Below are 24,089 nucleotides of genomic sequence, written 5' to 3'. Positions count from 1 at the left end.
AAGAAAGAAAGAAAGAAAGCCAGCCAGCCAGCCAGCCAGCCAGCCAGCCAGCCAGCCAGCCAGCCAGCCAGCCAGCCAGCCAGCCAGCCAGCCAGCCAGCCAGCCAGCTGGATCAGACCAGAGTCCATCTAGTCCAGCTTTCTGCTACTCACAGTGGCCCACCAGGTGCCATTGGGAGCTCACATGCAGGATGTGAAAGCAATGGCCTTCTGCGGCTGTTGCTCCCGAGCACCTGGACTGTTAAGGCATTTGCAATCTCAGATCAAAGAGGATCAAGATTGGTAGCCATAAATCGACTTCTCCTCCATTTGTTGGTTTTGATATATCACCCCATCCCCGAAGGGCTCTGGGCAGTGTACAAGTCAATAAAAGCACAATTTAAATTTAAGCCTCAGTTAAAACCATTCCAAAACAAACAATCCAGCCTTAACTCTAAAAACATTTCAGATCCAGATTAGAGTGCACCTGCTCTTTACCACAACATCATGCTGGCTCTCAGAAACTATGGTCTATCCAGTGATGGCGAACCTTTTCGAGACCGAGTGCCCAAACTGCAACCCAAAACTCACTTATTTATCGCAAAGTGCCAACATGGCAATTTAACCTGAATACTGAGGTTTTAGTTTAGAAAAAAACGGTTGGCTCCAAGGTGCGCGTAACTTGGGAGTAAGCTGGGTGGTAGTCGGTGGCTTTGCTTTGAAGCAACCGTGCAACGCATTGAATGGGGGAATCAGAAGCAAGCCCCACTGCCAGCAACCGAGCTTACTCCCAGGTAAAGGATCGCGCTTTAGTTCTTCCCATGAAAATCAGTGGGGTTAAACAGCGCTTAACAGGGTTACCTACACTGCTTCCCCAAAACTAGGTCTGAGGTTTAATGCTAATAATCTCTCTGAAATAATTACACTATTATCACACTGGGGGCCTGGCGGGGGGAGGGGAAGGGGTGTCAGGGAGAGGGAAGTAAAACTTTTGCTTTCTGTAACCCAATAACTCCACCACCACAAAATTGAAGTAAAGAGGCAATCAAGGAAGGCAATCCTAAGCAAGAATGCTGTGCGAGGGGTGGGATAACATCAGGAAAGATAAATTGGCGGAGCAGCCATCTGATCTGCGGTTTTTCCTTCACTTGTCATCACAGCACTTGACTTCCCACAAAAATGCCACAGGAACAGAAAAATAAAAGCATGGAGAATATTTTGAAATGGACCTCTCTGTGCCTTGCCTCTGTCAGAATGGCCCTAATTCTGACAAGAGAGGTGGGGAAAGGATGCTCAGAGTGGTAAGGGATGCTCCTCTCCCTTTCCTGCCAGTCAATTCTTTATCGGTGTGAAATGCCTTTTGACATTTGTACTTTTGCTTTGATCCTGTGGGAGCAGGATTGGCGTCGCGAGCCTAGGGACCTTGCAAGATCTCTCCTCCCCGCCCTGGGCTCTCAGGTACTAAAAGCCTCATCACTCTCTCTCCCAGGGGAGGGGGGGCCCTTAACAAACAGTTCACTCCAATCAGGACGAGCGCCTGAATGTTGGCAGACGCACTCCTCCCAATGGAAGCACCCGGATTGCTGCTTTTTAATCCTACCCCCAAAGTTTTAGTTTGGTCCCAAAAGTTACACGCCAAGAAAAGCGTGCCAGCCTCCAGTCTCCCAAGCTTTGTGGGGGAGAGGGGTACTTGTGGGGCGGTAGATGGTACTTACAGCAAATCAGGTCGACTCAAGAGGACCTCCCTGAATTTCAGCCCCGGCCGGCAGAGCGCCTTGTGCATGGCCAGCCTGCGCAGTGTGACTCCCAACACGTTTGCTGGCAGCCACCTCTGGCTGGGCGAAGGGGGAGGGGGAGATGACGGCATGCGTGCCCACAGAGAGGGCTCTGAGTGCCGCCTTGGGCACCCGTGCCATAGGTTCGCCATCATGGTGTATTGTATTGCTCCCTATCAGTTTAAGAACATAAGAACATAAGAACTAGCCTGCTGGATCAGACCAGAGTCCATCTAGTCCAGCACTCTGCTACTTGCAGTGGCCCACCAGGTGCCTTTGGGAGCTCACGTGCAGGAGGTGAAAGCAGTGGCCCTCTGCTGCTGCCGCTCCTGAGCACCTGGTCTGCTAAGGCATTTGCAATCTCAGATCAAGGAGGATCAAGATTGGGAGCCATAGATGGACTTCTCCTCCATAAATCTGTCCAAGCTCTTTTTAAAGCTATCCAGGTGAGTGGCCATCACCACTTCCTGTGGCAGCATATTCCAAACACCAATCACACGTTGCGTGAAGAAGTGTTTCCTTTTATTAGTCCTAATTCTTCCCCCCAGCATTTTCAATGTATGTCCCCTGGTTCTAGTATTGTGAGAGAGATAAATTTCTCTCTGTCCACATTTTCTACCCCATGCATAATTTTATAGACGTCAATCATATCCCCCCTCAGACGTCTCCTCTCCAAACTAAAGAGTCCCAAACACTGCAGCCTCTCCTCATAAGGAAGGTGCTCCAGTCCCTCAATCATCCTCGTTGCCCTTCTCTGCACTTTTTCTATCTCTTCGATATCCTTTTTGAGATGTGGCGACCAGAACTGAACACAGGACTCCAAGTGTGGTCGCACCACGGCTTTATACAAGGGCATGACAATCTTTGCAGTTTTATTATTGCAGTTTGCCCCACACCAGGTAGTTTCTGCGCCACCTAACATATACTTAAAAGCTCCTGCTTTGTTTCAACTCTGCTTGAGACTTCTGTTTGTTTTCGGATTTCCAAAAGTCCAAACCCCCTTGAACTGTTCACTGGATGTCCCACCCAGTTGACTGCACTTGATTTACACTCTGCATTCCACCCTGAGTCTCAGCGAGAAAGGCGGACGATCTAGAATTAAATAATAATGATGCAATTAAATTTTGTGTCGGCTTGGCGCTTTCTGCAAGGAGAAAGAGGCTAACAGGAAGCCACGACTGTAGCAACGGAGAGACAGGGCAGCCCAAGTCGGGTAGATTCTGACTTGGCAACACAGCCAGGCAGCTGCACGCGCTGTGCCTCATTTCCAGATGGATTAATTAGCAGTCCTCAGGAGCCGCGAGGTTCGAGCCACGGCAGGCACCACCAGGGAGACAATCAAGAGGAGCAAAGCATCTCTGCCTGCCCAAGTGTGAGGGCCTCTCCAATTATCATCCCTACAGAAGCACAGCTCAGTTCCTCCGATTCCAAGAGCCACAGAGCCAACAAACGTCAGCGAAAGGCAGAGCCTGGATACAAACCTGGTCCAGCTACAAATCTGGGAGAGGGAGCGAAGGGAGCATGGAAGCCCCACTGAGTCTCCTTACAGGTGAAGAAGGTGAGGTATAAATCCAAACTCTTCTTCTTCTATACCAGGGGTCTGCAACCTGTGGCTCTCCAGATGTTCATGGACTAAAATTCCCATCAGCCCCTGCCACAGGATGAGGACCCCTATGCTATACCTACAATCGCAACCTGTTGGTTCCTCCAGTAGGGTTGTCAACTTCTGGGCATGGAACAAAGATCCCTGGAACTGCAGCTGGTCTCCAGCAGTTCCCCTGGAGAAAATGGGTTCTTTGGAGGATGAATTCTGTCACCCAGGCCACCCAGCAGGCTTCATGTGTAAGAACAGGGAACCAAACCTGGTTCACCAGCTAAGAGTCCACGGCTCATGTGGAGGAGTGGGGAATCAAACCCTCACCAACATAACATCCCTTCAAATATCTACACATGGCTATCACGTCACCTCTTAACCTTCTCTTCACCAAACTACACATCTCTCCTCGTAGGGCATAAACTCCAGAACTTTTACCATTTTGGTTGCCCTCCTTAAACTTCCTTAAATAGGTAAATATTGCACAATACTGCTGCCACCCATCACCCCACCCACCATATCTTAATATCTAACTTTGCTATTCAACCTCAGACTTGCAAGCAACCACTTCATCACCCACTAGGGAGGGGGACAAAATATATTTTACATGAAGCCAGATCCTAGGAAATATCCACCTCCGCACAACTGTCTCCAGGGGGCCCCAACGTGAACATAAGAACATAAGAACAAGCCAGTTGGATCAGACCAGAGTCCATCTAGTCCAGCTCTCTGCTACTCGCAGTGGCCCACCAGGTTCCTTTGGGAGCTCACCTGCAGGATGGGAAAGCAATGGCCTTCTGCTGCTGCTGCTGCTCCCGAGCACCTGGTCTGCTAAGGCATTTGCAATCTCAGATCAAGGAGGATCCAGATTGGAAGCCCTAGATCGACTTCTCCTCCATAAATCTGTCCAAGCCCCTTTTAAAGCTATCCAGGTTAGTGCCCCATAGGCACCACAGCTCCTGCCAACGCCTTTCCTGGTGCTCACCAAATGTTTTCAGAAAGTGAGCGTGACAAGCAGGGCCACTTTCTGACTAGCCGAAGGAGATTTCATGGGCTGGGCAGACTAAAATAAAGTTGCTTCAGCATCAGCGACCACTGGTGTTGGTTCTATTCTCTCTCACTCCTTTGCCAGTTTATTCCGCTTCTTGCCTGCTTTGGATTTATATCCCCCCTTTCTCTTCTGTAAGAAGACTCAAAGGGACTTACAATCTTCTTTTCCTCTCCACCCCCCCCACCACCCCCCACAGCAAACACCCTGTGAGGCGGGTGGGGCTGAGAGAGCTCCAAAGAACTGTGACTAGCTTTCTCTGTGTTGTGACTTTGCCTCTGCAGTAGACGTTTTGCGATTCACCACACCTTCTGTGGCAGCCATTTTGTGGCTGAATGCACCACTATGCTGGGTCAGAATTCCAAAGGCACCCAGTGGCTCCAAAAGGCTGGAGATCCCTGACCTATTCTCTCCGGTCCAAGCCCTTTAGGGCAGTGGTGGCAAACCTATGGCACAGGTGCCAGAGGTGGCACTCAGAGCCCTCTCTGTGGGCACGCACAAACAGAGTGCCCCCCCACACATCTAGGCTGGCCTGGAACCGCTGGGCTCGATTATTTGCATTAAACTTAAGACCTAGTTTTGGGGGAGCCGTGTAGGTAACCCTGTTACACTGTTAAACCCCACTGATTTTCATGCGAAGAACTAAAGCGTGATCCTTTACCTGGGAGTAAGCTCGGTTGCTGGCAATGGAGCTTGCTTCTGAGTAAACCCTCCTAGGGTCGTGATTCACCCATTGGAAGAGTTGCACGGTTGCTTCAAAGGAAAGCCACTGACTACCACCAAGCTTACTCCCAAGTAATGAACGCATTGGAGCCAACCATTTTTTCTACACTAAAACCTCAGTATTCAGGTTAAATTGCCGTGTTGGCACTTTGCGATAAATGAGTGGGTTTTGGGTTACAATTTGGGCATTTGGTCTCAAAAAGGTTCGCCATCACTGCTTTAGGGTGACAGACAAAGATTTTCCTCTGTCCTGAAATTGAAGATTGTTCCATGACAATTGGTGGGAACTGGAGCAAAGTTGTGCTGTTGTGAAAACATGGCCTCCGACGTGGCTATTAGATTTTTCACAGAGCTTCTGAGAACGCAGCTTGTTAGAAGCCCAGCCTGGGAAAGAAGCAATCCTGGGCATGTGTGAGCCGGCTGAAAAATTGTGTAATTCTCTGCTCAAGTCAGCAAAGGGTTTTGATATTGTGATCTGCGCTCGCGCTTCTCTCAATGCGCAAACCCTATTCAGAACCATTTGTCAGAGTCACGAGGGCTCCCCCAGAGAGAAAGAATCAAGCACGTCTCCAAGGAGTTGCGCGTATGTAACAGAGAGCAAACGAATCTCTGCTGGAAAGAAATCAACAAGCCCAAGATGCTGTCAGAGCTCCCCTTCTCTGCTTTTTTTTTTCCACGCAGCCGCTTTTTCCTGATGGTTTACCTGGGTCATCTTGTCCACGGAGACCGGGATGCCATCGATGGTGAGAGGGGGCAGCTCAGAGTTAACCTCTTGCGGCGCAGGTGCGTGTTCCAACAGAGCTGACTCCAGGTCTTCCAGGATCATGCTCTTGTATTTGCGTACCTGTGGGGAATCGGAAGGGCTCGGGTAAACAAGGCGAAGAGCGGCAAGAGAGAAAGGGATGCTAAGTAACGGGGGGGACACCCTCCCTCCCTCCCTCCCTCATGCTGCTGCACAGCGGAACGAGCAAACAACGCCGCAGCTGCCAGGTAAAAATACCCACTGGCCCTGAAGCCCTCGAACCGGGAGCGTATTCAAAAAGGGATGATGAAACGGCAGGCAACACGAACTAGAGGAACATGACGGCGGCTTCGAGAGAACTTTGGCAGTCCTGTGAGGTGGCCACAGTTACAAGGCCCCGTTCACATGTCTGCTTGTTTGTGCGCACACCTGCCGGTAACAAGAACCAACATGCATTCCATTGTGACCTGCTGGTGTCAATCCGACTATGATAGGGGCAGCATTAATGCTTAGGGCACAGGGCTCCCAGAGAATGCAAACGAATCAAAGCGTTGGACTGAGCAGCAGAGGCGTTGGACTGAGCAGCAGTGGCGTAGGAGGTTAAGAGCTCGTGTATCTAATCTGGAGGAACCGGGTTTGATTTCCCGCTCTGCCGCCTGAGCTGTGGAGGCTTATCTGGGGAATTCAGATTAGCCTGTACACTCCCACACATGCCAGCTGGGTGACCTTGGGCTAGTCACAGCTTCTCGGATTCTCTTTAGCCCCACTCAATTTCACAGGGTGTTTGTTGTGAGGGGGGAAGGGCAAGGAGATTGTCAGCCCCTTTGAGTCTCCTGCAGGAGAGAAAGGGGGGATATAAATCCAAGCTCCTTCTTCTTCTAGGGCACAGGGCTCCCAGAGAACGCAAACGAATCAAAGCGTCAGACTCATCAGGAGCCTTTCACTTCCAGCAGCAGATTCTAGACAACATGCTTTTCTTCTACTCTTCCTTAAACAATGAAAGCTAAAGATCTCCAGCTCCTTAAATTAAAAAAACAAAAGGGGGGGGGGGGGGGGGTCCAGACTATTTTTTAATTCCTTTTTTTTAAAAAAAAAAGGAATTGTGTCATTTGTGCTCAGTACCAACATGGTGCGATCCTGCAATGAATTCAGCTTCATCTGGGAAAGCATCTGGGAAAGCAAAAAGTGCAGAGAAGGGCAACGAGGATGATTGAAGGATTGGAGCACCTTCCTTATGAGGAGAGGCTGCAGCGTTTGGGACTCTTTAGTTTGGAGAGGAGACATCTGAGGGGGGATATGATTGAAGTCTATAAAATTATGCATGGGGTAGAAAATGTGGACAGAGAGAAATTTTTCTCTCTTTCTCACAATACTGGAACCAGGGGGCATACATTGAAAATGCTGGGGGGAAGAATTAGGACTAATAAAAGGAAACACTTCTTCACGCAACATGTGGTTGGTGTTTGGAATATGCTGCCACAGGAGGTGGTGATGGCCACTAACCTGGATAGCTTTAAAAAGGGCTTGGACAGATTTATGGAGGATCTAGGGCTACCAATCTTGATCTGAGATTGCAAATGCCTTAGCAGACCAGGTGCTCAGGAGCAGCAGCAGCAGAAGGCCATTGCTTTCACATCCTGCACGTGAGCTCCCAAAGGCACCTGGTGGGCCACTGCGAGTAGCAGAGCTGGACTAGATGGACTCTGGTCTGATCCAGCAGGCTCGTTCTTATGTTCTTAGCAATAGCATTTTCTCCTTCCTTGGAGTGAGATTCAGGAAGTGGCCACGTTGGTCTGCAATAAAACAGCTAGAGGCAAGTCCAGGAGCACCTTAGAAGCTTCCATTAAGAGTTTAGTAGTTGGTGGCGAATCCTTGGCACTCCAGATTTTATGGACTATTGTCTCTCCTATCAGTCCCCTTCCAGCATGGCCAATTGGCCATGCTGGCAGGGGCTGGTGGGAATTGTAGTCCATAACATCTGGAGTGCCAAAGGTTCGCCACCACTGGTGCCTGTGAAGATGGGGAGAATTCTCCCCATCTCCAAAGGTGCACACACACCTCGTTTGCGAAGCTGGATCCCGGTTGTGCAAAGGGAGGGGAAGCCAGCAGTGTGCCTGTTGCCTTCATACAGTGGCTTTCACGATGGCACCCCCTCCTCTTTGGAAAGCACCTGTGCAAAGGCAACAGCGTTCCCTAGGGTGGCAGCCTTTGAAAGGGCTGCTAGGATGTGTAGTTCTTGCTCTGGCTGGAGGAGCTGGAATCTGGGCCCTCGCGGATGGCCGAGGACTACACTTCCCAGCAGCCCTCACTTTTCCTAGTTTGTCATAGGGGACACGCTGCTCAATTATATAGTAAGATAATAATGCATTGCTGTTAAGATGAAGATTGTGGCCCTAATTCAAAGAACCACATATAATTAACATTGCAGTCAGCAGGCCTTAAATTACAATGGACTTCTGATTTTGGTCGGGCATAACCCAACTTGATTTTGGTTTTTTAGTATTTAGTATAAGCATTACCAGAGGTGGGATCCAGCAGGTTCTCACAGGTTCCCGAGAGTAGGTTACTAATTATTTGTGTGTGCCGAGAGGGGGTTACTAATTGGTGATTTTGCCACGTGATTTTTGCCTCAGTTACACCCCTCCTCTCAGCAGTAGCGCGCAGAACTTGAAGCAGTCTAGCAGGAGGTGCACCAGCGTGCGTGGCAGCCTGCGCCTGCGTGCATTCGTTTCCCACCCAAGGATCGGCGCAGTAGCTGCGTCCTTGCCACAGCCCCATCCAGGAATGCCCCACCCCCGCAATGCCCAGCCACGCCCCCGTCGTGCCCCACCCAGCCCCATTGGCGCTATGCCACAGTTTGAATCCCACCACCATGGGAACCTGTTACTAAAATTTTTGGATCCCACCACTGAGCATTACTATTACTGTATTTATCTGAAACTATGGTGTTAAGACTCCGCCACTTGAATGACCAATGAGTTGTTCATCCCGCGGGTGCTGTCACGGTGTAGTGGTTAGAAGCAGTATGCTCTAAACTGGAGAACCCAGTTTGAATCCTCCACATGAGTGACGGTGAAACAGGTTTGTTTCTCCACTCTTCCACATAAGCGACAGACTCTAATCTGGATTTGATTCCCCACTGCTCCTCATGAACGGGGGACTCGAATCTGGAGAGCCGGATTTGTTTACTCGTTCCTCCACATGAAGCCTGCTGGGTGACCTTGGGCCAGTCCAGAGGTGGGATCCAGCAGGTTCTCACCAGTTCCCAAGAGTGGGTTACTAATTATTTGTGTGTGCCGAGAGGGGGTTACTCGTTGGGTCCGCTTTTCCGTTAGAAATTCCATTAGGTCCAAAAATCATAAAGTCCTGTTGTTTCCTATGTGGCTCGTTAGCGAAGGTAGAAAACAGGATAATTCTCCCTGTTGGGCTGTTTTAAAAACATGTTTTAGAAATATGGCAAAGTCCCTTGTTTAAGGAAAGTCTCCTTCTTTTGATTTCTAGAAACAAAATTAAGTATTTGAAAGTATTAAGTATTTGACAGGCAGTCAATTAGAGGAGAAGTAGTTGTTTCTGTTGGCAGTAGACGATAGGACTTGCTATAATGAGTTTAAATGATGGACAGAAAGATACCAGCTGGAAATTAGGAACTTTTTTGTTTACAGTAAGAGTTTTTTACAGTAACAGAGAAATTATTAATGCCCCGCCCCCGGAATGCCCGACCACGCCTCCGTCGTACCCCGCCCAGGCCCACTGGCGCTACGCCACTGTTTGAATCCCACCACCATGGGAACCTGTTACTCAAATTTTTGGATCCCACCACTGGGCCAGCCACAGTTCTCCCGGAACTGTCTCAGCTCCACCTATCTCACAAGGTGTCCATTACGGGGAGAGGAAGGAAAGGTGACTGTAAGCCACTGAGAGACTCCTCACAGGTAGAGAAAAGGTGGGGTATAAAAACCAAGTCTTCTTCTTGTTCTGTTGTCTCTCCAATGGTCTTTACCACTTTCTGCTATTCAAGGCACGTTGCCATGGGACGGTGGATCCCCTCATTTCTGAGCTGGGCGATGTGCAAAGGGAACTTGGAAGGACGTGGGCTGCAGTTATTCATTGTAGGGGAATAAATCCTCCAGATACCAGGGGCCAAGGGGTTGAAAGACGCTTACCACGTTCTCCAGGGGTGCTGCGCCAAACACTTTAAACACAGGGTTGGGTTTGGAGGGCGAGATGCACAGAACAATGGCTTGCTGCCCCACACGGGTGGTGTATTCGTCCAGCGTGGCCCGGAGTTTTCTGCAGCAGGAGAGCAAAGAGAACGGTTAGAAAGCACAAATGCTGGTTCACTGGAAGAAGAGCCCAGCCTAACTCCTGTCGTCTCCTGACCAGGCCTACAACAGGGGTTGATATTGCTAGGGTTAGAAAAAATTTGCAAGCACACACAAGCACGGTCAGCAGCTGCCAAAGCACGTTAGCTTCACTCGAGCCCGAAAAGACTGCTTGCTTTGACGACCCCCTGAGGTTTTTCAAACCCACGATCCAGTCTGAAGGCAGCTGCTTCTAGCTCTCGTCTGCTAAGAGGAAAGATGTCGCTGTGCTTCTCCAAAGAACAGAATTGGTTTTTGGCTGCTCGCTCCCAGAATGCCAGGGGTGCAACCCGACACCAGCCACCCTTTTAAATCTGCCCGGTCGGGTCAGCACTTTGTCCAGGATGCTGACAAGACAAGGTCTCAAACCACAACCTCAGACATCTGCCCTCCGCCCGCCCCCGTTCCTCTCTAGTTCTGTTTTGGTAATATCCAGCTTCCGCCAAAAGATATTCATTGGGAACCGGCTGCCGGTTTTACATTGTTCTTGCATCATCCATTTAATTGGTCCCAATAAAAGGTATTGTGTGGCTTTTGCTTATATTTTTCAATTCTGCTTGGCACCAACACAGCTGCCCGCAGGCTCTGTCTACCTACACAACAAGGGCTTATTTAGCCTATCACAGTGGTGGCGAACCTATGGGCGCATCGGCGTGCTTTTGAGTGTGGCACTCCAGATGTTCTTCAGGGCACGCCGCATTATTAAGAGCAGTCTTCCCTCCTCTGGTGGGCTTACGCTGCAGAGTGTGTGTGCCCCCCCCCCCCCACATCTAGGCTGGTCTGGGCTGCTGGGCTCAATTATTAGCATTAAACCTAAGACCTAGTTTTGGGGAAGCAGTGTAGGTAACCCTGTTAAGCGCTGTTCGCGCTAAAACTCCAGCACTCGATTTCTCATGCTAAGAACTAAAGCATGATTCCTTTTTACCTGGGAGTAAAGCCTGGTTCCGTTGCTGGTGCAAATGTGGCTTGCTTCTGAGTAAACCCTCCTAGGGTCGTGATTCACCCATTGGAAGAGTTGCACGGTTGCTTCAAAGCAAAGCCACCAACTACCACCAAGCTTACTCCTGAGTAACACACACCTCGGAGCCAACCGTTCTTTCTAAACGAAAACCTCAGTATTCAGGTTAAATTGCCATATTGGCACTTTGCGATAAATAAGTGGGTTTTGAGTCTGCAATTTGTGGCACCTCGGTCTCAGTGTGCTGTCTTCGCCATCACTGGCCTATCAGGATGGGTCTCACGTAAACCCCACCCCCAGCCCTCTCTGCACCAGCAAGGCATTACCCATGAATGTAGGGGTTCCCCTAATAAATATCTTGGATAAAAAGAGCTGGAAGAAGAAGAGTTTGGACTTATACCCCCCCCCCTTTCTCTCCGGTAAGGTGACTCAAGATGGCTTAGAAGCTCCTTTCCCTTTCTCCCTCTCTCCACAACAGACGTGTTGTGAGGCAAGTGGGGCTGAGAGAGTTCGGAGAGAACTGGGACTGGCCCAAGGTCACCCAGTTGCAAAATGCTTAGGAGCAAGCGGTACCTGGTTCACTCACTGTGATAAGCCTCCTGCCACTGAGGGTGGAGAGGGAGTGGGGAACTTCAAACCCTGCAGTTCCCTCAGATTAGAATTCCCACCTGCTTTTGCAAACTTCACCTTTACTATTAGCTGGCTCTCTAGGTTAGCAGAGACATTCAGCTATGAACCAGGAAGTCCTGCACTCAAATTCTTCTTCTGTCTCAAACTCAGCAGGCCATCTTAGGCAAGTCACATTTCTCAGTTATTTCCCCCCGCCCCCCAAACTGTAATAAAAGATTAATTATACCGATCTACGTAGCAGGGTGGTTGTTGTAAGGATGAGGCTTCTGCCCATCAAGGCTTCTAACACACCCTTGGAAATTAGACTTCTAAAAACATTGCTTTCGTGGCAGCAGCCACCACAGCACAAGGATCTTCATTATGTGCCTGAACAGAAGCAGCTGCAGCTATTTCATGAATGGCTTTGCCTCCTGCAGAAGCCATTTTGTGGCTGTGCCTACCACACTGCATCAGAACTCCACAGGGGCCCGTGGGCTCAAAGAGGCTGGAGATTCCTGCCTCGTGAGACTGACGGGCAGTGGGCAAAAGTCAGGACTTCTTCCTCACAGCACAAAATCGACTTATAGAAGTCACTTCTACAGGGCGCAGCGACAGTCACAGATTCAAGGAGTTCAACGATCGCAATAAGTCACCGGAGCTAAAGGGAAGCTCTACATTTAGCAACAGTGAATTTCTGGATGCCTGTTGCAATTTAAAAAGAAGAAGGCTTCGGCCTCTGCGCCCTTCCCAGTTAATGTTCCATGGTGGCAAACAAGAAGTTGCACCAGATGGACCACAGGTCTGATCCAGCAGGTCTGATCCAGCAGTGAGCAGCAGTGGCGTAGGATGTTAAGAGCTCGTGTATCTAATCTGGAGGAACCGGGTTTGATTCCTCGCTCTGCCACCTGAGCTGTGGAGGCTTATCTGGGGAATTCAGATTAGCCTGGGCACTCCCACACACGCCAGCTGGGTGACCTTGGGCTAGTCACAGCTTCTCGGAGCTCTCTCAGCCCCACCTACCTCACAGGGTGTTTGTTGTGAGGGGGGAAGGGCAAGGAGATTGTCAGCCCCTTTGAGTCTCCCACAGGAGAGAAAGGGGGGATATAAATCCAAACTCTTCTTCTTCTTCTTCTAATGTTCCATGGTGGCAAACAAGAAATTGCACCAGATGGACCACAGGTCTGATCCAGCAGGGCTCTTCTTTACATTCGTCAAGAGCTACAGGGCACTGCAGGTGTGACTCATTTGCAAGCTGCTAAGTTTCTCCAGCATGGCCACCAGACCCAGCTCTCTTGGGTCTGTTTACATGAATGGGTCTGTTTCCATGAACTCTTCTCCCAGGATGACAGAGAGCTGCATCAAGTGCTCCCGGGTCTTGCCAACGGTTGCCGTCTCTTTTGGAAGCCGCTTGAGCCTTGAATGTTCTTATCTTTACCCTGTCAACAGCGACTCCGATTTACCAGGAGCTGATTGCAGTAACAGTTCAGAACAGTAAGAGGTAGGGTTGTGCAGCGGTTAATAGGGGCAGACTCTAATCTGAAAAACCCAGGATCGATTCCCTGCTCCTCCACATGAGTGGTGAACTCTAATCTGGAAAAATGGGTTCGATTCCCCCACTCCTTCACATGAACAGCAGACTTTAATCTGGAAAATAATCTGGAAAAAATCCAGTACCCTATTGTACTGGATTTGTTCTTATGTTTAGTCCTATTGTATTGTATTTAGTCCTATTGTATTTAGTCCTATTGAATTTTAGCTTTAAAAAGGGCTTGGACAGATTTATGGAGGAGAAGTCGATCTATGGCTACCAATCTGGATCCTCCTTGATCTGAGATTGCAAATGCCTTAGCAGACCAGGTGCTCGGGAGCAGCGGCAGCAGCAGAAGGCCATTGCTTTCACCTCCTGCATGTGAGCTCCCAAAGGCACCTGGTGGGCCACTGCGAGTAGCAGAGAGCTGGACTAGATGGACTCTGGTCTGATCCAGCAGGCTAGTTCTTATGTTCTTATGTATTATTGTTATTTGTTATGTTGTGCACTGCCCTGAGCCCTCCGGGGAGGGCGGTGTATAAATTAAATATCTAATCTTATCTAATCTAATCTAAAACTGGGTTCGATTCCCTGCTCTTCCACAACCGCGACAGACTAATCTGGAGAACCAGGTTTGACTTGTCACTCCTCCACATGAAGCCTGCTGCATGACCTTGGTCCAGTCACAGTTCTCTCCCAGACCACTATCTCACAAAGTGCCTGCTATGGGGAGAGGTAGGGAAGGCATTTTAAAGCCACATTGAGACTGTTTAAAGGTAGAGAAAAACAATGTATAAAAACCAACTCTTGTTATTTCTGTTTCGAGTTGCTCAGGCTATTCTAACCTACTGAACTTAGAAGACGACTTTGGATTCATACCGCAGCTTTCTCTGCTGTAAGGAGACTCAAGGCGCCTTACAACTCCTTCCCTTCCTCTCCCCACAACAGACACCTTGTGACAGGTTTCCCTTCGTCTCCCCACAACAGACACCTTGTGACAGGCGGGGGCTGAGAGAGTTCTGAGAGAACCATTACTAGCCCAAGGTCACCCAGCAAGAATGTAGGCACGGGGAAACAAATTCGGTTCAGCTCATGTGGAGGAGCGGTGAATCAAACCCAGTTCTCCGGATTAGAGTCCACCTGCTCTTAGCCACTACTACACCATGCTGATTTAGGCCAGAGTGACTCTGCGCAGGATGGTGGGCACTGTGAACAGCACCATCCTAAACAGGGATACAAGCTTCTAGGTCAGACCTGGGCATTATACGGCCCGGGGGCCATATCCGGCCCGCTGGATGACCCTGACTGGCCCTTATGACAGACTTGGCCCTGGCTTAAGAGGACCTGTTTAGAACCACGCTGCTCACACTAACCCTCCCCCTCCCCCCCTCATGCAGTGGCTTCTGGGGCGATCCCCTCCTTTGAAAGCCCCACAGAAGGCGGTTGCCTTGGCTGCCGGCTTCTGTGGGGCTTTCAAAAGCGCCTCGTCCCCCTGCTATGCTGGGGAGCGAGGCGCCTTTGAAAGCCCCGCAGAAGCCGGTTGCCTTGGCTTCCTGCTTCTGCGGGGCTTTCAAAAGCGCCAGTCGATGAAAAAAGTAGGTCAAGGGACTTAAGTCTCCCCACTTGCTTGATTGTCACAGTGGACAACTATGCAGGTAGGTTAAGCCTATGATTCTTTGTGCCAAGTAGTGTGGTATGCAGAACTGTTGCTACTGATTCCAAGTTGATCTGTGCACCCGTCTGTCACTTATCAGCCCCTATAATGCAGAATTGAGTTCAGCCTTTTGGCCCGGCCCTCCACAATATTTTCTGTTTCTTATGCGGCCCCATGGAAAAAATAATTGCCCACCCCTGTTCTAGGTCCATTCAAGGGCTTCAAAACAGTGCAGCTGTTTAGGATGGCACTCATAGTGCAGGAAGGAAGGAAGGCAAGGCAGCCCCTCCCTTGCAAGCAGTGGCCAACTCCCATCACGTTTATGCAAACTGCATGCAAACGGTGAAGACAACCTGCATGCAAACCTGCACACACAAATAAGCCCCAGCCCTCATGCTTCAGTGGTGGGAATTGATTCCCTCCCTTTTAGAAGGATTGGGGGGTGGAGGGTGGATGCAGCCAATTATATCATTAAGAAAAAGAAATAACGCCCCAGCCACAAGGCCATGACTCCAGACAAGGGGTAAATGTTTTAAGCACCAAATACAGCCCATGCTGCAGATTTCTGGAAATCTCAGCTCTGGTTTGTTTCCAAAACAACTTCCCAGCTCTGGCAGGAAGGCTGGTTTGAAAAGAGAGGCAAGGCCCAGGATTTACTCTGAGCGGGTCGGGGCTTTGGTGCCCCAAGTGGCTACCGGGTTCTCTACCAGACTGGCCTGGCCTTGTACAGACTCGAACTGGTTTACAGCAATGCACTCTGTGCCGGGTATTTGATTAAGGGTGCTTTTGAGTCTCAAAAGCTCATGCCTCCAAAACTACTGGGCAAGCACTATTTGAGGCAAGTGTGATGTTCTTTTTGACCCTACATTTTGTTCTCGTTTTGCAGGCTGATCTTTTGTTGTGAGTTTATGCTAACTGGGCTCTATTTTGGTTTCCATTAACGTGTGATTATTAGTTTTGTTATTATTATCATTATTATTGGCCTTAATATCCCAACCCTCGCCTTTTGGGTTTGGGGTGGCAAACAACAATTATAAAACAATGAAACATTTAAATCTTATTAATCATACGGATCTCAAGTGGCGATAAATTCCAGATTGTCACTAGATTGGAACCTATACATAGGCTGACCAGCCGTCCCGCTTTTGGCAGGACAGTCCCGCCTTTGCACAATTTGTACCGCGTCCCACGGGTTCTTTCCATTTTCCCGATTTTTGGGAGGCTGCCACACTGCCTTCTGGGGCACAAGGCAGTGCGGCAGCCTCCCCCGCGCGAGGCCTCTGGGGCGCTGCCGTTTCTCGCCGAAATGGCAGCGCCCCAGAAGGCCGTGCGCTACTGCAGCTGTGCGCGTGCGCAGCCGCCTATCCCTGTCCCAGGTTCACAAGGTAACCATCTGGTCACCTTACCTATACATCAAGGAGCAGATTGATGGTCAACAGTTGATTCGAAGTTGGGAAAAGTTTGTTGGCAGGGAAGGCCTCCAGATGTTAACCGTAGCTGCCTCACCTATCGGCCTGGTGGAACAGCTCCGTCTTACAGGCCCTGCGGAACTATAATAGATCCTGCAGGGCCCGGGCCTCCTTAGATAGGCTGGGGCCAGGGCCAAAAAAATCCTGGCTCTGCTTGAGGCCCGTCAGACACATGGCTAACTGTTGTTGCTCTGTTATTCCATGTTATGTTATGGTTACTGATGCCTTGGTTTACGTAACATTTTAAGGATGTGCCTTAGTCAGGAGTTTTGAGTGTGGTCCTGGTTGACCCCTCTTTTTGGGGGGGAGAGGTCCAGGTCACAGAGCGTCAGGCCAGGCTCCGCCCAGCCTGGCATCAACGGGCTGGTGCTGAGATCACACCTGCATCTGCTGTTATCTGCAGCCTGATGGTCCGTCCTGTTTCTATTGCTGCTTGTAAACTAGCGAAATATGAATGCCTCATTCCTCCCCCATCCCAGAGGCCAGAATGAGCCCTATCGAGTCCTTGAGCCAGAACACAGAACAATGCTGTTTTAACACTGCTCTTTTCTTATGCAACTAACTGTGAGAGCAGGGGGGAGAGGGGAACACCCGAAAGGGCAATGTTTGAAAAAAGAGAGAGAGAGAGAGAGAGAGAGAGAGAGAGAGAGAGAGAGAGAGATGTGCTGCAAAATATATATGTGAGAGCAGCAGTTGCATAGGAGGTTAAGAGCTCATGTATGTAATCTGGAGGAACCAGGTTTGATTCCCAGCTCTGCCGCCTGAGCTGTGGAGGCTTCTCTGGGGAATTCAGATTAGCCTGTACACTCCCACACACGCCAGCTGGGTGACCTTGGGCTAGTCACAGCTTCTCGGAGCTCTCTCAGCCCCACCCACCTCACAGGGTGTTTGTTATGAGGGGGGGAGGGCAAGGAGATTGTAAGCCCCTTTGAGTCTCCTACAGGAGAGAAAGGGGGGATGTAAATCCAAACACTTCTTCTTCTTCTTAAAAGATGTAGATATAAACAGGGTAATTTAAACACAGAACAGTAGTAGGCTATTTGGATTATATTTGGATTTTATATTTCAGTTTTAAACATAACTTGTGCTATTAGTTTTGAGATCTGATTTTATCTTGTGGTTTTTACATTTTGAATTCGTAAAGAATTCTTACAGTTTTACATAAGGTTCCCAAATGTTTATTTGGAAATTGTACATTGTGGTTTTTATACTCCGTATTTAATAATTTCTGGTCTTTGACCACAATAGAACTGATTGATTGAATGGTACTCTATTTAATGAATGCCTGTATTTCTGATGTTAGATGCTCTGAGCCCAACCATGGTAGAGAAAGGGTTCAATGAAAATTGAACAATATAAAATAAAAATAACTTGGGGTGCTCACAGACTCAGTCTTGAACTCTGAAAATCAGGGTGGTTTAATGGCCAGGAATGCCTCCGTCTAGCTCAGTGATGGCGAACCTATGGCACGGGTGCCAGAGGTGGCACTTAGAACCCTCTCTGTGGGCACTCGCACACAGAGTTCATCATGTGGGAGGGGGCACTCGCACACACACATCTAGGCTGGTCTGGGCATGATCCTTTACCTGGGAGTAAGCTCGGTTGCTGGCAATGGGGCTTGCTTCTGAGTAAACCCTCCTAGGATCGTGATTCACCCATTTGAAGCGTTGCACAGTTGCTTCACTAAGCTTACTCCTGAGTAACGCACGCCTTGGAGCCAACCGTTTTTTTCTAAACTGAAACCTCAGCATTCAGGTTACATTGCTGTGTTGGCGCTTTGCGATAAATAAGTGGGTTTTGGGTTGCAATTTGGGCACTCAGTCTCGAAAAGGTTCGCCATCACTGGTCTAGCTGAACCTGGTTCGCCGACTCTTTACTTTCTCAGACTCAGCCAGCCCGGCCATGTCAATCCATGCAGTGGTGGCCTTGAAGTAGGATTATAGTAATGTGCCAACCTTAAAGACCACCTGGAGACTGAAGCGAGTTCACAATGTGGCAGCTCAGTGATTGTCAGAAGCTAGCCAACGGGAACACATCTGGCCTATTTTGAGACAGCTGTGTTGACTGCCAGGTGGTCTCCAAGTTCGGTCCAAGACCCTGGTTATGAACTTCAAAGCCCTTCCCTAGCCTAGGAAAACAGGCAAAGGACCATCTTTTTCCATATGAGCGAACGACAATCCTCAGGGCGCCACCTTCTGGTTGTTTCACTGGATAAGGTGAGCCCCACCTGGTATTGACTGTACCTTTTCTACTGTAGCTCTTGACATATGGAACCTGCTCCCTGAAGAGGTGAAGAGGGAGTCGTCCAGTGGTGGGATTCAGCCGGTTCGCACCACTTTGGCAGAACCGGTTGTTAACACGGTGCTTATTTGAATCCCACCACTGGAGTCGTCCCTTGCTTTTAGGAGCTGCTGCAAGACCATTTTACTTCCTAGGTCGTTTAAAGGGGACTAGGCAGCCGGTCTTTTGTTTTTAGGGGGAGGGGGTTACTTGGGTCTTTTTATTTTGCAGGTTTTAAATTCAGATTAATAAAAAAGAACGTGCCGTTGAGTCGTAACTGGCTCCTGGAGACCCCCTCCATGGGGCATTCCAGGCAACAGATGAGCAGAGGTGGTTTGAAGATATATATATGTTAAAGCCTGAGCGCCAGCTCTGGCATTCTGCAGTCAAGGTCCTGACACAGTTCAATAAAGCTCTTGAACCTTTCCTGAGTCTCAGTTATTGACTGGAGTAACAGACCCTTGCACAGAGACTGCTAGGGAGGAATTTTACCACCGGGGTGCTGTGTGGTTTCCAGGCTGTATGGCCGTGTTCTAGCAGCATTCTCTCCTCTGAAGATGCCAGCCACAGATGCAGGCGAAACGTCAGCAGAGGTGGTTTTGCCATTGCTTGCCTCAGGACAGCAACCTCAGACTTCCTTGTTGACCTCTTATCCAAGTACTAACCACAATTGACCCTGTTTAGCTTCTGAGATCTGTTGAGATCGGGCCAGCCTGGACCATCCAAGGCAAGGCAAGGGACATTCGGAGGTGGTTTGGCATCTACACTGCAACCCCAGCCTTCCCTTATGGTTTCCCACCCAAGTACTAACCATGACTGGCCCTGCTTGACTTCTGAGACTGGGCTACCCTGGGCCAGACAGGTCAAGGAAGGAGACATTCAGAGGTGGTTTGCCACTGCCTTTCTCTGCAGAACAACCTGAGCCTTCCTTGGTGGCCTCCTATTCAAGGACTTGACCTGGGGCGTACAGACTGTCGCGGTGGTTAAGAAGGCCCAGCAAAGACTGTACTATCTGAGACGTTTAAGGAAACAACAACTGAATGGAAAACTCCTGGTGTCCTTTTACCACTGTGCTATAGAGAGTGTCTTAACCTACTGCATCTGTGTATGGTTCTCCAGTTGCACAGTGGCAGATAGGAAGGCGCTCCAAAGGGTGATCACTACTGCACAGAGGATTATCGGCTGCCCTCTCCCCTCCTTGGAAGAACTCTATAATTCCCGAAGCCTAAAGAAAGCCCAAAATATTCGGAGAGACCCGTCTCATCCAGCACACTCTCTTTTTGAACTGTTGCCATCCGGCAGACGATACAGGTCTATCAAAACTAGGACAAAGAGGCTCAGAGACAGCTTCTACTCTAGAGCTGTGGTGATGCTGAACTCCGCGGCTTCGTGTTGATGTGCTTGGGGCTGTGTAGGGATGGGTGGAGGATGATGATGTATGAGTCTGAAATTGTGTGCATCAAGGAATGCTGCTGTAAATTTCGTTGTGCGTGCACAATGACAATAAATGCTTATGCTTACTAACCACCCCACCCCTGCTTAGCTTTCAAGCTCTGCTTAGCTTTCAAGCTCTTCGCTTTCAAGCTCTATTTGGGCTGCTTAAATTAAATTTTAAAAAAATAATTACACACTAGGCACAACACAACCTCTTCTCATGTGCTTAACGCAGAAATGAGAGTAATTCTGCTGTTACTTTGACACAGCTGTTCTCCCGCAGTTGGCATGTGTTTATTGATTTTGTACGGTTTCATAGGTCACTGTTTCCTTTCCTTTCAGCACTTTGCAAGCTGCTCCTGGGGCTTTTCGTTCAAAGGCAAGATAGAAAGGCACCAAACAGTGAGAAGCGCGAGAAACCTGAAAATGGGAGGCATTCAAATCGTGCTGAAGAATATCTTGGTCCATTATAACGTTTTGTGCTGCACGCAGCACACATTCCAGGAGCCCTGGGACTGCAAACCCGCACAGAGGCACCGCTGGCATTATTCTGAGGACGCTTAACTGTGTCGAGCAAGACTCGGCAACACGTTGCAACAGCAGGCCCAGGGAAATGTGTATATTAGTGTGGGTCTTGCATCAGAGCTCCTGCTGAGGGACAAGTCTCGCTGAGGGAAATGCAGCGCTCTCCACTAGCACTTAACTTTGTTCTTCTTTGGAACACTTCAAAGCAAATTTTGAGAGAGAGCACTTGTTTATGAATTTAGATGGATCTCCTCCAGAGGCTATGGGGATCATGTCAGACATCAGGGGTCCCTGAGCTCTTAAAGTCAGTGGGTACTGTTGGAACTATGACACATGACGGTGGGCACAACCACAGAATGGCTGCTACAAAATGGATGACAAAGGAGGCGGAGCTAGTCACAAAATGGTGGCCACGGATCCATGCGCTGTGGTGGTGGCTGCAGTCAAAACAATGTTTTCAATTGACTGATTTATTGGATTATTAGACTGGTCCCCCCACCCATTTGCCTGGGCTTAGGGCAGAGGTGGGATCCAGCAGGTTCTCACAGGTTCCCGAGAGTAGGTTACTAATTATTTGTGTGTGCCAAGAGGGGGTTACTAATTGGTGATTTTGCCACCTGATTTTTGCCTTAGTTACACCCCTCCTTTCCGGCGAGTAGTGCTGCAGAACTTCGGAAGCAGTCATCCCGTAGAGGCAAGGCTACATGCGGGCAATGTAGCGTGGCAGCCTGCGCCTGCGTGCATTTGTTTCCTGCCCAAGGACCGAGAAGCGATGCCGGCCCGGCTTTCGCGTCGTTGCCACATTGCCCGCCTCCGGAGATGCCTTCCGGACTTTCACGCCCCCGTCGCGCTGCCCCGTACCCAGAAATTCCATTGGTGCTACTGTACCATACAGTTTGAATCCCACCACCATGGGAACCTGTTACTAAAATTTTTGGATCCCACCACTGGCTTAGGGTAGCTTACATCACTGTTCCTCCATACAATGAATCGATTAAAATTATACAGCAACGCCAACAACAGTCAATCGTAGTGCCATTAAATAATGTGAAATAAAAATTTGCACAGCCGACCAAACATCCAGTGGCCAATCAGGAGGCTTGCTGGGTAAAAGCCCTACCTGGCCCCTCCCACTTTCTAAAAAACCCTTGACTGGCACAAGGGAAGGTCTTGATGGGGGCTGCGGCGCTTATTACCCGAGCGGGGACCCCATCATACAGGGTGATTTTCAATTAAAGATAAAGTCTGCATTCAGAAGAAAGAGCAGCTCAAACAATGACATTTGCTATGGCTGACAACTTGAAACATGAATCGTTCTTTGAGTTAAGCTCCGTGCCTTGGGCCTACCTCCGGAGGTTATAGCCATGCTCCCTCCTAGTGAGATGTTCTCCGCTATAAAATCTATACTTTTTGAATTAGAACATCAGGAACTGATGGCTCATGTAAAAAAGTTCTGCTCTCCCCTCTCGCTTGGCATCCCATACGCAGTGGTGGCGAACCTATGGCACAGGTGCCAGAGGTGGCACTCAGAGCCCTCTCTGTGGGCACGCGCAAACAGAGTCTCCCCCGCCACACACATCTAGGCTGGCCTGGGCCATTGGACTCGATTATTAGCATTAAACCTAAGACCTATTTTTGGGGAAGCAGTGTAGGTAACCCTGTTAAGCGCTGTTAAACCACACTGATTTTCATGCAAAGAACAAAAGATAATCCTTTACCTGGGAGTAAGCTCGGTTGCTGGCAATGGAGCTTGCTTCTGAGTAAACCCTCCTAGGGTCGTGATTCACCCGTTGGAAGAGTTACACGGTTGTTTCAAAGCAAAGCCACCGACTACCACCAAACTTACTCCTGAGTAATGCACGCCTCGGAGCCAACTTTTTTTTTCTAAACTAAAACCTCAGTATTCAGGTTAAATTGCCATGTTGGCACTTTGTGATAAATAAGTGGGTTTTTGGTTGCAATTTGGGCACTTGGTCTCGAAAAGGTTCACCATCACTGCCATACGGCATGCGGCCAGATATTTATTCGGTTTTTCTGATCCGGAGCACCGACGTGCCATCACATTGGCCAGATGCAATGTGCTTCCTTCCGTTCTGAGGGATGGGAGAGGCTCCAATATACCTCACAGTGAACGTTTCTGCATCTGCATGTTGGAAACAGCAGAAACTGTACATCACGTTCTATATTATTGCCCCTTCATAACAGGGCCAGAACAAAGTTCCTCTCAACCTTACTGATGGGCTCCCGCCGTGGTGGTGAACCTATGGCACTCCAGATGTTCATGGACTATAATTCCCATCAGCCCCTGTCAGCATGGCCAATTGGCCATGCTGGCAGGGGCTGATGGGAATTGTAGTCCATGAACATCTGGAGTGCCATAGGTTCGCCACCACTGAGTTGGATAAACCAGCAGAAGACTGTTGATCTATTAAACAACAAATCCAGGGATGCTTGAGCAAACGACCACAATCATAAATGAACAATCTTAATTTTGACTTGTACTTTATCTTTTAATTTTTGTATTCTATTTTAACTTCTGTAACTTATGCCATTAAAGGTTATCTGTCTCTGTAAATTCTTTCGAGTTTAGAATCAGGTGTTTTCCTGACTATTTCTACCATCTGAGTACAGGGGAAACGAATGCCTCTGCAGCGTCTCAGAGGGAAGGAGAGAAACGGAGCAACTCAAGTGGAGCAAAAGAACGCCACCATGCCTTCCAATCAAAACCAGTCCTCCTTTTTTTAACACGGTCAGACACAAAATTGTTACCATCTTTTCAAAGCAGGGGGCAAACTGTGTCAGCAGGCGCTGGTCAGGACATGGAAAACTGGGCAAGCTCAGATACAAATGATGCTAGCCGGTGTGCTCGGTGGGAACACAGTCCAGCCAAGGACACCTTCTTTGGGGCATACATTGAAAATGCTGGGGGGAAGAATTAGGACTAATAAAAGGAAACACTTCTTCACGCAACGTGTGATTGGTGTTTGGAATATGCTGCCACAGGAGGTGGTGATGGCCACTCACCTGGATAGCTTTAAAAAGGGCTTGGACAGATTGATGGAGGAGAAGTCGATCTCTGGCTCCCTATCTTGATCCTCCTTGATCTCAGATTGCAAATGCCTTAGCAGACCAGGTGATTGGGAGCAGCAGCAGCAGAAGGCCCTTGCTTTCACATCCTGCGTGTGAGCTCCCAAAGGCACCTGGTGGGCCACTGCGAGTAGCAGAGTGCTGGACTAGATGGACTCTGGTCTGATCCAGCTGGCTTGTTCTTATGTTCTTATGTTGGGCAGTCTCACTCCCAGGTCTGCTCCAGTTGAGGGAGTCTGCAGGGAATCTTCAAAAACAGGGAAACTGCAAAACTTTCTCCGGGGAAGCGATGGAGGGCAGAGATTAAAACGTGGCCCTCAGGCC

At 49.2% G+C, this 24,089-nt stretch overlaps 1 protein-coding gene across 1 annotated transcript in view; it reads right to left on the bottom strand.

Annotated features, from left to right (window-relative positions):
* NRF1 (nuclear respiratory factor 1) overlaps positions 1-24,089 on the bottom strand; it is a 110,808-nt gene that overhangs the window by 50,168 nt on the left and 36,551 nt on the right. The window contains exons 3-5 of the mRNA XM_048501466.1: positions 10,024-10,150; positions 5,822-5,962; positions 1,710-1,813 (exon numbers count right to left, since the gene is read on the bottom strand). Of these exons, the coding sequence (XP_048357423.1) occupies positions 1,710-1,813; positions 5,822-5,962; positions 10,024-10,150 (372 nt within the window). The remainder of the gene's footprint in view (positions 1-1,709; positions 1,814-5,821; positions 5,963-10,023; positions 10,151-24,089) is intronic.

This window comes from Sphaerodactylus townsendi, linkage group LG06 (assembly GCF_021028975.2).
Source record: "Sphaerodactylus townsendi isolate TG3544 linkage group LG06, MPM_Stown_v2.3, whole genome shotgun sequence".
NCBI classification, from domain to species: Eukaryota; Metazoa; Chordata; class Lepidosauria; order Squamata; family Sphaerodactylidae; genus Sphaerodactylus; species Sphaerodactylus townsendi.
Note: the sequence above shows the minus strand (reverse complement) of the source record. Positions and strands in the feature narration are given on the sequence as shown.